Here is a 15,575-nt window from a genome sequence, read left to right as displayed (position 1 = left end):
ACATTTTATTTTCAGCTTAAAATATGGGATTGTCTATGTATAACTATTTGATGCTAAGTATTAAGGCTATATGATAGAAATAAACATTCTCCAACTACTTGGCACCATTCTCCTACCTGTAATGCTATATTCATTATTCAGGTTTTTTCAATTATGAAATGAGAAAACATCTCTTACGATTCCTAATCTTTTAGTTTGTTAATCATACAAGACAAATATGACAAGGTTTGCCCATTTGAAGATATTTTTATTATGTTATAAAGTATACTGATAGAATCCTATCTCCTTTATCATGCTAGTCAGGTGTAAACCCCAAGCCTCCTTCTCCTCTGTGACCTCTGATGATGAACTATCCATATCAACTCCTGCTGTTGCAAGACCTCCAGGTTGTTAACAAGCTAGTCTAATCTTTATCAAGATTTTATATTAAAAAGTAATATAATGTGTCTTCATTAAACATATAGTGACCAACAGGTTAATAACCCAGTAATAAAAAAGCAAATCCTAATTTTGGGTCATAGAAGGATTCCCAAACAAATTTCAGGTTTTATTATAGAATAGGTATACCATAACTTTATATAAGGAATCAATGTTTTTATTATATACAAGTATTTCAGTTTTTTGAAAATACTGAATATTTGCAGCATTTACCTAACAGTTTAAAAAAAAAACTTCTTGCTACTGTTCTTTTTTGTGACGGCTTTTTCCATCCACAAATCGAACATATGACTTTTACCTGAAGAATATTAAGCTGTAGTTTAAAAGTTGAAAAATGATTCTATCTATGATTTCAGCTCATCACAAAATCATGTCTAAAGCTTTTTATACACATGAAAACTCATTCAAATATGAATCATTCTATTTTACAGTTATGGTTAAAAAATAATCACATAAAAAATGCTTCTGCAGAAAATATATTGTGATGAACTAACAAAAAACTACTTTAACCAAGATGTAAATGGATTTATTCTTGAATTGCTTTATAAATTGCTTGGTAAATGTGTCCATTCACCACCTGCCCCAGCGCTGAACAGACAAAGGGAAAAAAAATAGCTTTCTGGGTTTGGTTTTCCTTTGTCAGTTATAAAAGACTTATAAAATGCATTGTCTATGATAAAATCTATTTCATAAAGTAAGGATCCATTGGGGAGTATGGCATAACTGCAAAAAGATTTTCTTGCTTTGAGAGATGACATTGACAACTGTGTATTATTTTGCCGATTTATAAAAAGGAAAAAAAATCAATTAAAAATAAACAAAAATGATATATATATATTTATTATTATTTTGTTAATATCTGTTGTCAACAAGACCAGAAGATGTTAACTCTTTCACACCTCTTCAAGTACTGTTTAGGGTAAAGGTGTAAAATGTAGATAATGTTGTAAGCTTTAAAGAAATCACAGCATAAGAAAAAAACTCGAAGTATACCATACAACAGCTAGCTACTGACTATGTAAAGTTTAAGCATATAAATATATACTTAGAGAAAGGTGGGAATAAATAAGTAACTCTTGGTAAAGTAGATAGCCTACTTTGCACTGCAGGCCTTGACAAAAATTCAAACTACTGACAGATCTCACACATAAACCCTTCTCTTCTCCAAACTGTCCTCTTCCTAGACTGTGTGGGTAGTTCAGTTCTATTTCAATACTCAGGGAAATGCATCTGTTAACCTAATTTAGTATAGTCTGTCCTTGGGGAGCCAGGAGATTGGTGGACCCCCAAGGTCAATAAATGAAGAGACAGCTCTTTCTTTAACCTTTCAGGATTTTTTTTTATTTTTAGTTAAGAAGCTTCCCACATACCCCTTGGCTGCTCATGGAAGTTAATCTGCAATGAAGGGGGGAAACAACTGGATGACTTATCACAGTTTTCAGTAAAGCCAACACAAAGCCAAAGACAGCACAGAGAGAAGAATTCGCTGAAGACAATAGGTGAAAACATTGGCACTTTGTTTAGAAACTAGAATGCTATGACAGTATCTCAAAGCTCCAACTACAGCGCTCGCTTTGTGCTCTTTCAATGCTGCATTCCCTTGCAGAGAATTACAAATTATCCATTCTATGTTGAAACAAGCATCTTTTATAAATATATATATATATATATATATATATATATATATAGTGTTTTAGTTTCTCTTCATGATTCCACCTGCATGCAGATCTATGGGCACAGTCACAGCCTATATCTGTGTCCTTAGGGACAGCTCAGATAAACTGCAGTGAAGGAGTGATATAACAGGTACACACAGATGTCATCAAATGTAGACTTTGGACAATCAGGACACCTGGCTAGTTGGAGTCCCCTTTATGTTCCAATCTAGAGTTTGCACAGAACAATCTCAAAGAGAGAGAATCCCACCGTTAACCCTTTCAGTAAAGCAGGGATCAGCACAGCTTGACATTGTCCTGCTGCATCCCCCTGGCACACAAAGTCAGTAAAGGTGGAAGAAGAATTGCAAGCTCTTACCTATGCGAATAACGTGTGGCATTCCTTGACAGTCCTGAAGCCAGAAGATGTAGCAGAACAAAACTGCCCAGTATTTTAAAACCATACTCCAAAAAGAGAGCCAGTAATGTGTCATTGTTAGAAACAAAATCCCCACGAAGTTTAGTTAATATGGGATTCCCTGGGACTTCCTTGGTGGTTTTAAGATTCCAGTGATAGCCCAAGACAGTCACAGTTGAATGCCTCTGCACTGCACATGTTAGCAGACTATCCCCAAGCCCCAGCAGCTGAAATCAAAGGTTAGGAGATGCTTCTACTAAGCACACAAAAAGCTTCTTCTTCATTTACATGTGTTGTACTGCTCTCTCCAGTCCCATTCACCTGCTGGAGACTAGATGCTTAGATGCAGTCCTCATTGATGCTATCAACTGGTCCTTAGCAAAGCTGTGGAGTGGAATCCCAGACATAGGAAATCAGGAGCTCCCTTGGGCTTATAGAGAAGGAAAGACAGATGCAGCAAGAGCCATCCTGCAGCTGAAGAAAAAAAATGTATATTCCTTTCTCTGGCTTCAGAGATTTAGCAGTGAGAGAGAATTGGACTGACAAAAGCAGACACACTCAGGCAGCCTGCCTGCTCCACATGCAAAGCAGCTACCATCTCATGACTGTGATTTGTTCAGTGGGTGAATACAATTCATTGCACTTGTGTGTAGTCTTTCAGAGTGAATGGGTGGACTGCATATACAAACAACAGGGTGATGCTGTATTGCAAATGGTAGCTTGGACCTTCAGAAAATGGGTGTCAGTGCTGAATTCATACAGGACAGCTTTCTGTGCCCCCTCCCTTTTCCTAGGAAGCTACTTACTTGAAGTGGGTATGGTGCCAGCTTTAGATTGGCATTAACATTGTATTTTTTTTTTCTACACTGCTATCCATGCAGCAAAAAAGGATCTGAAGCTTTAAGGGTACATGGAAAGGTGTGGTTTAATGATTAGGAAGCTGATAGTTTATCATCAGGACAGGGTTACTAAGTGATCTGTCTCACCATAAATAGCATCATTAATGTTAATAACATTACAATGTCATGTGACAAAAGGAATTGTTTGGAATATACGGCCCCAATTCATGCCTATAAACTCACAAACTTTAAATACTGTGCAACAAATCAATGTAAAAGGCACAAAAGAGGAACATTTGCAGCCAATTGAGAAAATGACAGCAAAAAATAAAATGTGCAACGCATACATACTGTGTGCCATAATTTGTTTCAAAACAAATGATAATAGTATTTCTGTTGAAGGTGTAAAAACTAGTTCATTAAATTAGGAGACAGTTTTCCCTTGAGAAAAGAAAAAAATAGTAGATTTATGCAGAAGTGTACTTTATTCAGTGGTTATTTTGAAACTTAAAGTGCATTTTTTTTCTTCTGGCTCCTAATGGAGATTCATGCAAAGCAGTGCTCAAAGACTATGCGCCTGTGCCTAAACTTAAATGTCACTCATAAACAGTAGCTGCAATTGTGATAAACAGTAGAAAATTGATAAAATGTAATATTAACAGCACCTATAAATTGATATATTAGGATTTAAGGCAACATAAGGTAAAGTGGAACTCTGATCATGAAAAGCTTCTGTACTTGGTAAGTATAACCCATTAACACATTTACCTACCTTTCATGTAAATCAGCCAATAGGCAGTTTATGATCTCAAAACCCAAAATCTGTGTTCTCCCCATAATACATGTGTCTGTCCTCCTTGCTACATCATGATGATTGACAATAAAGATTAGGGGAAGTCGTTGCTGCATCATGGAAACCAGGGTTTATCAAACTCACACCTACTTAAATATGGCATGATAAAAACTGGACAAATGCAGAAATAGAAATTTAAATCCATGGATGTTTGGGGAGTTGCTTTTAAAGAAAGTCCAGCAATTATAGTTGTATAGCCATACATTAAGTGCTAGTTCTTTTTTACTCCAGCAACTTTGAAGACATTCATACCGGAATAATTGCAAATGTCTTTGTGAACACATTTGATGTATTTATTACATCTGAAAAAGTGTTAGCCCTTTGTTGAACTTTAAACTTTACATAACCCTTAGATGTAACCCTTAAATTCAACCCATACATGCAATTCCTAACTTCATACTATGGTAAGATAATACTACTCTACTGCTGTTGTTAAACCTATGTTCTGCTTAGGGTACCAGTAAAAAGAAGCTGTACTTCCCTTATCCATTGTTTTCCCTGGCCAGAGTTCACTCCAGGTTGTGGCCAGGTACCCAGCACCCTCAGTAACAATACAGAATTGCTGGATGGGGGACAGATTGTTTAGCTGGGACAATTCCTGTGGGAGTGAGGGATAAGGTATGTAAAACTGCTTATTTAATGTGCCTCTAAATCAGTGTTTCTTGACCTTTTTAACATGGTAGAACTCTCCTTGGTCTTTAGGGAACCTCTGCTGTAATTACTATATCCACAGCTCACATTACAAATGTGTTGTGGTCAGTTGGAGGAAACTCTCTTACCATGCTAACTAGTAGGAAGAACACCACCCTTACAGATAGCCAGAAAGATCATTGGTGTCAGTTAAACTAGCAACTTTGGTTGATAAGCACTGCTTTATATCAAAAACAAGCTTTTAACCCTTGCAAGGGTAAGATTTTGCCCAATGTTTAGATTAAATAAAGATACTGCATACTACCATGTATGTCAATTCAATATATGGTGGGATCAGTTTAAAGGGTTACTCTAGCCATAACACAGTATGAGGAGCAAGGAAAGTTTGATTCCTTCTAAGTTCCATTTGGGGTCATGGGGGAAGAACTCCTGTGATAAATTGACCTTTAAGTTTTCTGCAAATGAAATAGTATATCTGTGAATATTTGTGTTCTGGATATTGGATCTAGATCGTAATTGCTATACCATAGTTGTGTGCTAATAGCCCTAGAAGATCGAATCCGGCCTGGCTTACTCTTACTAACTTAAGCTACGTACACACGGCAGATTTTTATTGCCCGATAATCGGCATCGGCCAATTATCGGGCGAAAATCTTCCGTGTGTACAGTCGGTGTCGTCCATCGTCCGGACGACCGACCTGCCGGATCCACGGACGATGGACGACAGCCGATCGTAATGAAAGGGAAGGGGAGAGCGCGCAGCAGGGTGCCGCTCCGTCGCTCTCCCCCTCCCCTCTCCATAGAGCATGAACGGTGCTGTATGTACAGCACCGTTCATGCATCTTGCAGCCCCTTGTCGTTGGAAAGGATCGTGAAAGATCCTTTCCAACGACAAAAATTGCAAGTGTGTACGCAGCTTTACTCCCGTTCTCTAATATCTGACACTAGAACTTCTGGCTTCCTGGCTTGGGGTAGTCACAGATGGGTGGACAGAGAGAGTTCTTGTAATGAAAGCAAATATTTTATAGTGCTTTTCTATTGCTTCAAGTTGCTAAACAGAGTGATGAGTAACAAAAGGAAGGGCAGTATGTTCTGCTGAGGATGGAGGCATTCACGCTTTCTTGGTTAATGTATGCAGTTTGCTTTATGATGACTAAAATTATGCGTTACCTTAAAGTTTATATAAACCCTAAAACAACAATGCAATTCATTGCATTTTATCAGTCCTTACATACAATGGATGTATTTATTTATTTTTGAAGGCTTTTCCTTTATTTTATCTGGTGATCATGCCAGTTATCACTTCCTATTCTAGTGTGACAATGCTTTCTCATCTTACTGTCCTCTCCTCCTGTATCACTGTCTGTATTCATCTGTCATTTGCAACCCCAATTTAATGTACAGCGCTGCATAATATGTTGGCGCTATATAAATCCTGTTTATTATTATTAATAATAATAATAATAATAATAATCCTTGTAGGAGCAGTAATGTCACCCCATCCTGCTCTCCTGACTGTAAACACCCCACATCCTTTTCTGTTATCTTCAATCCAAAGGAAGGATATATTTTTGTAGCACATGGAAATGATCAGGTAAAGCTGTTAACATTTATTGAGATTTCAGTTCTATGTGGAGGCAGCTACAAGGATCCAGGATACTGAATACCAGGCATTTTCTTTACTTGCAGAAAGTTCACAAGAAAGATGTAGTCATTGCCTCTAAGGACTGGAAAGTTACAATACATACAATTTTTGCTTTTAGTTTTCTATACTTTACCACTACCCATAGTAACCAACCAGGACATAAAGTACATAAAGTTACTTCCATCTGACCCTATAGTGTTCAGTTCTATGTAATTAAAAAAGGACCCACCTTTTGCACATGGATCATCTGAAATGTTTGAACACCGTTTAGAGAGGTGTGTTATGTAAGTGGTTTGAAGCCTACTGGTAAAGCAAGAGTTAACAGACAAAAAAAGAGCAATTAAAGCAATTTCCTCTACCCAGTGTAGACCTGACAGTTTCTGGATGTGGCGTTTTGGCCACTGCAGCGTGAAACTTTTCAATTAAACTGTCAGTTTGGAGAAAAGAGAGAGATATCCCAACTCAGGCCACATTCCATATCAGCAATGCATGAGGATAAAGCTGAAGCAATGATGGGCTGAGACAGCACACAGGGGATCCGAGGGCAGCTATATATATCTATATCACTTTTATACAGTATCATATTAATCAAAGATAATGGAGTATTGCATGCTACGCTTAACTGGTTCCATTTGTGGATTATTAAAAAGAGACACCATCTTACAAGATACATAGACAAACATACAGACCAAAACGAAGACTAGATCAAGGGAAAAACATACTGTACAGCTGCCACATCATGCAGACATTCAGACACTCTTATATATTCTGCGCATAAGAGAAAGAAGTCTTTCACCTTTTCAAAGCAGTCAAATAATGAAAGTTGATATCTGATGTGAACAAATGTAATGTATGTGAAAAATGAACAGCTGGAGAAAAGGAACAACAAGGGTTTTCTTCCAGTAGCAAATCCAATGTCAACTTTAATGTTTCTGCTGGTGCGGAAAAAATGGCAACTGGAAGCTTTGGGCATTACCACCAATGTTTTATATTGATTCTACTTTAAATGTATGCATTATCTATTCTTGTTCTGTTTACAGTCAAGCTGTTGGCACACATATAAAATGAATACCAAATACAGTAAATACCATATACAGGTTTCCCTTGAGCTCATGTTAACTACTCTATTAGCCCTAGCTTATGAGAGCCAAGCTCTAATTAATAAAGACAATGTGCAACATGTAGTAATATTCATTCCCCATTCAGAAAACATGTCTTTGCTGATTTGCCTACAGTAAACAGGAATCTTTTCTAGTTCAGTAGGATACTACATTTGCATCTCATCATTGTTCTAACTGATAAAGACCAATGAAAGGCTAAATCATGTAGTTGCTTTGGGCTCCTGCACTTTGCAGATTGTCCTGGCTCCTTGTACGTCCTCATTACTAATACAAGATTGCCAGACAAGTGCAGTGCTAATTCATAGCAGCTATTTCCATTTCAGATCTCTGTAGTCGTAGGTGTTCATTTGTATAGGTTGCTAAGGGTTATTGCACTTTTCACATCATGATTGCATTTTGTACTACCTTATTAAATAAGTGTGATGGTAAAATATGTATTTCTGCAATGTAAATGCTTGCATGTGTTGCATCACCATTCCTGGTCTATATTTCCCTTGCAGCAGTTTATGGGGAGATTCTACCCTTCCCTCGCAATGTCTATATTTTGTCTTGTACTGCTACTGTCAGCCTCTGCCCTTCTGCTGAAGAAGCTACTAATCTGCAGAACATCTTCATAAAATTAGTACCGGTCTTTTCCCATTAACCTAAATTTATAGTTCAAACTACAGAAGAAAGATAAAAAAAAGAGCTTTATCAGCTTTGCGTTTTACTTATTTTAATGGTTTCAGCTCCTTCCACCTCCTTTTAGCAATAAAGAAATAGATAATGAGTGTGTCCCATGAACACTGCCAATTGGAGCTATATTTTAAAGTTGTGTGATCATAGTTCTGCTCATGGTCACTTCTGTTTTAAAGGTCCCCCTCACCTCTGATGCCAGTCATAACTAATTTTTCTTTGATCAAATGCTGTCATAGAACATAAATGCTTCCATTTCATTTCTCAGAGTACTGTGATCAATGGACTCACAAACAGATCTTAAATTCTTATCTGGTGGTGGTGCCAGGAGCAAAATCTCGTATATCCACATGCATATATTAGGCAATGTAAATATGAATGTCATAGTGGCTCAGAGGTAAGTGCTCTGGCCTTTTCAGTGCTAGGTCACAGGTTTGATTCTCAGGCAGGACACTATTATCTGCGTGGAGTTTGCAGGTTCTCCCTGTGTTTGGGTGGGTTTCCTCTGGGTACTCTGGTTTCCTCCCACATCCCAAAACATGCAGTTAGGTTAATTGGCTACCCCCAAAATTTGACCTTAGAGTGTATTAATAAATACATATATATCTATACTATGTATACTTTTGGCTTGACCTTACTCTGAAGTTTTCTTTGGGGCATATAGTTGAAGTGTCTAATAAGAATGACATGCAGATATTACCAGCAACAGGCAGCTATCAATAGTGACATAATATCAAGAGTGATCAGGTATTACTAATAAAAGTCTAATATCAGTGACATACAGAAAATGCCAATAACAAGCAGATAATGCCAATGACAGAGGCATACCGATAGATAAGTGGCAGGTAGATTTTGGAGTTAGGATAGAAAGAGTGATCTAGAGTGGTGAGCTCAGCTAAGGTGGAAGCCAGGATGGAGGGGTCAATTAAAAATGGAAAAAGGGAAAAAATTGAAGGGGTCAGCCAGGATGGAGAAAACAGAGCCAAGATGGAGGGGTCACAGCTAGGATATGGAGTTTACAGCTGTAAGGTCAGAGGGGTTAGCTGAGATGGAGGGGGGGGGGGGGGGGGGGGGGGGGGGGGGGGGGGGGGGTCATTCGCCAATGCAGTTTAAGGTGTCTGGGTCCCTGTAGCATCTTTCCTTGCTTTACTTACATGTGCAGTGAGCTGACTTTACTATTATTAAGAAAGTATGATTTGTACCAAGGGAAGCTGTAGAGAGCACTGTTTCCACTGCAGTATGTAATCAGCCATTTCTCTGTAACAATGAGCATTATTTCTGGCTACCTCTTACCACCCCTCCTCACTTACTTCCGTACTAAGCCCCAAGACAAAATGTAGTTGCCAATTACATTAGTGATCAGTGAAAGAGATCCTCATTGCATTGGTGGTTAGCAGAAAGAATGCTGCAAAAAAAGATGTAGCAATTGCTCATGGAACCCCCAGCAAGCTGAAAGGGATCATTGGTTGAGAAAGGTTGGAATGTAGTTGTGTGAACTAAAAATCTCAGAATGTTCCTGTCACTGTTGTCATAGCTTAATATCTATAGAATGTTCTCACATTATATGACACAGATGAAAAGATGACACATGCCGAAGTGATATATTTCAACGTCCAGTGTGGAAATGGAGGCTTAAGCATTTCTATAGTGCAATTATTCATCCCGTATGTATTTACATCGCTACATCAATCTTTGAATGGAATACAGTGGTCAGAAATATAGAGGATATCATTAGTAATATTACTTATTTCATGTCTCATATGGGACCATAGCAGCATTTACTTTAACACATCCCTGGCAGATGCATCTAGCAAGAGATTTCTAAGTCATGACTGCCCTCTACTGAGATATATGCATGTGACTGCTAATGAATAGTATGTATTAGAAGGAACCATTCTCCAGGTGATCCGATAAACAAGCAGGAAAGGATTAAGCTGGATTTATATTGTGTAAATTTGGTTGTAACAATTAGCAGGTCACCATAATCAAGCTGTTTAGGGCATTTATAATGAACGATGGAACTCTGTTATTGTCATTATAAAAAGATGATATTCAGACTCCCCTAAAAAAATCACAGCTTGGGGAATAACACAAACAAATAGGGACACATTTGAAGATAGAATAAAAAAGTTGAATTAAGTGGTTTGATCACTTTTTCAGAATTCGAGTCACATGTCTTGAAACAAAGAGCTCCTGCTTGTGATGTTTTGTGATGTGAGTGGTGGTATGGATGGGTTTGTATTAGTGTTCTTTGTTTATATGGTTATATAGGTTTATATAGACGTTTCCCCCATACTTTAAATGCCCTTGCTTGTGATTTTATACCCAGTTAACACCTGTAAATGCTTTAAATGGTTTCACTTAAATAAACAAAGGATTTTCAAGTGTTTAAAAAATGTACCTAATGAAAAAGATGGAAGCATTTGAAAACATTTATAGGTGATTATAAGCATTTATAAACACTTTTACATGTTTCAATTCAAACCAATTGGATTGATTTGTTTCATGAATGCTTATAAAGGTTTCTAATAATCTAAAATTTACATGATTGGCTTTTAAACACCTGCTTCAAAATGCCTAAAACATTTACAATCACATTTATGGTTTATGCTTTTAAGCATTTTAAAAGCTGATGCGTACTCGCCAGTGGGTGGTCCGCCTCTGCCATAGTTTGTATATGCAGCATACTTGTCTATTATGGCACCGACTTACCCATGTGCAGCTGCCCTGCAGCAATGACAGGTCCAGGATCCTTTCATCACTGCATCCTAGGAAGTCTCCGTCTTCACTGTTGACTTCACTGAGGCCTTCCAAGTGTATGGAAATCCTTTTGAGACATTGAATGGCCACTGATTATGTATATCCTGCACATAGGTTCAACAACATGTCATTTTATATTGATACCTGCTGATTAAAATATACTTAAAAATACTTCTAAAATTGCAATAACATGTTAAAGTCTTTGTGAGATTTTAGTGACTGGGTTCACTCTTATTTTAAAGCTTAGTACAGCCAGGGTACACTATGTTTAGTTCCTCCCACAAAGCCAACATGATACTTGGCTAAGCTGAGTTGGGTGGCGTTACATTGGCAACCAAAAAGCCAAAATGAAAATTACTTAAGCTGGTCATGCACATGGTCCAATGGTTAAATATCTATTACATTTTCTTTGCTGAAATTGCAATCAAAGATCAAACCAAAAGTTTGTTTTGATGGATCTTATTTAGATGATGTCCTTATTGATCCATTTCAAATCAGATCACTTCATTCCTATTGCTTTAGTTTATTTTTTTTCTACACTTTTGAATGAATTAAAAAAACTGCATTGAAACGGTTATCCAAATGTTTGAGCTTCACCATACCAAAACAACAAAGAGAGAAGATAAGTGTCTTCTGCCAATTTTTTTGTTTTTGTAACTGGCATAGAAAGAGACAAGCACAGTCAGAAATCCAGTCCAAGTTTTCTATGAAACAACCCCTTTATATACATTTGTGATCAGCCAACATACAATGCATTTCAAGGCATTTCCTTACTTAAGAAGCATAATATAGTCAACTGAGATATTCTTTAAATAAAAATTCCAACGGGAAATACAACTAATGCTGAAAAACAATATAATAAAATTGATGCATTAAAAATACAACATGATGGACTATTATTCAATAAGATTGTTGGATAATAAGAAGTCAAATAAACAGGTGACAAAAACATATCAATCCCCAGTGTAAAAAATAACATAATAATTATGGCTAAACTAGTGAATCATAAACATAGTTCTTCTCAAACACAGTATGATGGTTTATAGATTTGTATTTTCAGATATAATGGAACCTGGAAGTCTGAGAAGGCAACACTCCAATGCACTTGGTTATAAGTACCTAGTCTGAGAACACCATAAGTGATTGTGCTTAAAATACATCAATGCTGCCATGTCTCAAATGTCAATGTGCCTTTTATTTGATAATAAAGGGTCAGAAACTAGCAGATAATTTACAATTACAGGCATATGATTCTTTTGCATGTTACAGCAGTTGAATTGGTCAGATATTGTTACTGGTTCGCCGAGAGGTTTCCATGACACTTACTGTGCATTCATGGTTAATGCATCTTCAGATGTTCAGTAACTGCATAAAAGTTTAATGCTAAGTTGATTCAACTGTTTGTGTTTTAAATGGCAGCGTGCCTGTCCCAAGGCAATGATGCAGACAAGGCAACTATAGGGCAACTGACAAGTTAAAGAAGTCAGAGAGAGGCCTTCACATATATTTGAGTACAAGAGCATGAATTCTGAGTTTGCAGTATTGAGCACAGTGTTATACCAATACTTTTTTTGCTTCTTATTCCATGCCTGTGACTCTCCTAGAAGATGATGTTCAGTGCTGTGTATATGACAAGATCACAACGTTTCCTATTGATTTGCTCACTGAAACAATGCAAGTTTATTAGATCACTGGGAATGTTAAATCTCCAAAAATTTACTGATATATGAAAATGTCTTTTTTGACACCCCCCTTAGGCTTTTATAACATTTGACTAACTAGCTATGCCTTCATAGTCAGCTGCTTTGCTGTTTACAAGGTAATAGAATTTTTGCAGGAGAAATGAACACATGCTTACTGCCTTGTTTATGAGCATTGGAAAATTTGAAAAATGTATCACTTAATGTCCACATGCTATCATTTAAAAAACTTTTGTTTACAAAGTTTCTGTTCATTTTTTTTTTTTGCTGTCACAGACAAAAGAGAAATAATGTAGAGAGAATTCAAGTTTAGATCTCCAAAAGAAATAATAGCTAGGACACATTAGATAAATGTTGTTGGAAAAGCTTTCCTATCCCTTTCCAATGATAGTATAATGAACAGTTCTATGCAGAGGGAAGGGCAAGGAAACCCTGTTGTGTCTTCCTCTATAGGAAAATACACCAGTCATCCATGTTCAGTCATTCAGTGATCCATCTTGGGCAATAATCATTGTGTGCACGTAGTTTTAACATTTTAGGCATCTTATTATATTCTTCTGCATTCCTATTTATATAAAGGCAGGTTTCTGAGTTTTTTTAAGGATGTATGCTTAGACACAGGGAAATACAAGGTAGGAAAAGTGAGGCCTCTACCCTCCTTTTATTTTAGTTCACTGCTCACTGCTCACTGCTTCCAGATGGGGTAGATGAAAGTTACATTCTGAATAAAAGCAATCCTATAGAGACAGTGGGTTTGATTTATTTATCACCACGACAGGTGAAGATAGACTATTGTGGGGGAAACTGGGTGATCCAACATTTATGGAGTGAATTGAAAACATATGCCAACTATTAGAAAATTATTCTTAAGAAATCCATTCCAAGGTATGTTGGATCATCCTTAATACAGTGAACCCACCATAATGCCCTTTTTCCTATTGTGAAACAAACTGTGATAAATAATCATGCAGCAACTTTGGAGCATTGTGTAATTGTGTACAGTATTTTTTATAATGAACAAAGGTGCAACTGGCCTATATTATGATTTATTGTTAGATTTTCGATGAGGTAGAACATTGAGTGAAAACATTCATATTTCCATCACAGAGCAAGGCAACTGATGATGTACGTCTCACATTCTGCCCTCCATATCCACCCTGTGCATTGTCTGCCAAGTGCACCAACTCAACTTAAATCTCCCCATAGAATTATCTGTTCCCTTATCCCTTTGTTCAAGTTGAGTGCTCATTGACATTTATTGCCCTGCTAACCCCTCCCATACATAGGTTCAACTGATATCCCAAATTCCTTGTTACTCCCATCAGTCCATCCATATTCAGGGCCCAAAGCACTTCTATTTAAACATCAGGCAGAGTCACGTGCCCAAAGTTCAAGTGCCAAATTATAAGTACAATTGGAAATAAATTCAGGCAATTGAAGCAGGGATTGGAACAGAATTAGACATACAATTACACTCTGAAACTCCCATCTCCTGCTTTGGACTAATTCATAATTAGGCATTTACTCAGACTCCAACACAACCTCTACTGCTGCCTTCACGAACTGCAATTTAACCAGGCCATCTGTATGACTGACTCCATATATCCTATCCCACTCCTGGATCTCATCAAGCTTAAAAGCCTCATTACAACCCATAATACAGGACCTGCTCACATGGACTTCAATTTATGACATTGTGTCATGTACTCCTTTGATTCATAGTTATTTGTTACAATGTAATATTCACTCTGCACTCTCTTTGGTGGCTCTTTTCCCTCTCCCCAGTCTGTTTGTCTGACCTCTTGTCTCCTGCTTATTCTGTCTGTGCTCCTGCACCTTATTTCTCTACTGCTACTTTCTGGTGACATCTCACTCAACCCTGCCCCCCCCCACAGCATCTCTCCTCCCTACCCTTTCAGCAAGATACACCCTCCTCCTAACCTCATTCCCATTCACCCTACCCATAAATCCTTACCCCCTTTCTCTGGTAGTCTATGGAATGACTCATTGTTGCTGTTGTCTACCGGCCCCCTGGCCCAGTATCACAATTTTTTGATAACTTTGCCTCTTGTGTCCCACACATTCTTTCCATGACCTGCCCACTCTCATCCTCGCTGACTTTAATGTTGCAGTGAATCACCCCAACCATCCTTCTCAGGCCAATGCTCTATATTACCTCCTCCTTTGGACTGACACAGAACATAAATGGCCCCACACACATTGCCAGACACACTTTAGACCTCGTATTTTCTAAACTCTGCAACCTCACCCACCTTGACAAATCACCATTTCCCATTTCTGATCACAACCTCATCACCGTCAACCTATATAACTTTTGCCCCCTTTGCCACATCCAAGACCTGGTCAATGGCAGAGAGATATTTGTACACTTGACCACAACCTATTCTCAAACTGCCTTACGTCCCTAACCCATTCCGTCTCTAAAATCACATCTCCAGATAAAGCTGCCACTCATTTCAACCACACTCTCTCTCTGGCTCTGGATAAAGTTGCCCCTGCCACCTTCTGCTACCTGCCACCTTGACACTGTTGATCACCCCCTTCTAATACAAATCGTGCACTCTATTGGTATTAGTTACATTGCTCTCTCTTGGTTTGGTTCCTACCTGTCTGACAGCTCCTTTCAAGTTTCTTTCAGTGGTAATTCTTCCTCTCCTACTCTCTTCCATGTTGGTGGTCCCCAACGGTGAGTACTTGGACCTGTTCACTTTTCTCTGTACACCTCCTTTCCTCGGTATTCTCATATCTTCCTTTGGTTTACAGTACCATCTGTATGCTGATGACACTCAAATCTGTCCA

General features: G+C 37.9%; 1 protein-coding gene across 1 annotated transcript in view; it reads right to left on the bottom strand.

Annotated features, from left to right (window-relative positions):
• GRIK3 (glutamate ionotropic receptor kainate type subunit 3) overlaps window positions 1–3,195 on the bottom strand; it is a 269,833-nt gene extending 266,638 nt beyond the window's left edge. Inside the window, 1 exon segment of the mRNA XM_072408450.1 lies at window positions 2,473–3,195. Coding sequence (XP_072264551.1) covers window positions 2,473–2,587 — 115 coding nt within the window. The 5' untranslated portion in view covers window positions 2,588–3,195.
• Between the last annotated feature and the right edge of the window lie 12,380 nt (window positions 3,196–15,575).

This window comes from Pyxicephalus adspersus, chromosome 1, assembly GCF_032062135.1.
Source record: "Pyxicephalus adspersus chromosome 1, UCB_Pads_2.0, whole genome shotgun sequence".
Classification (NCBI taxonomy): domain Eukaryota; kingdom Metazoa; phylum Chordata; class Amphibia; order Anura; family Pyxicephalidae; genus Pyxicephalus; species Pyxicephalus adspersus.
This window is presented reverse-complemented; position numbering and strand designations above follow the sequence as displayed.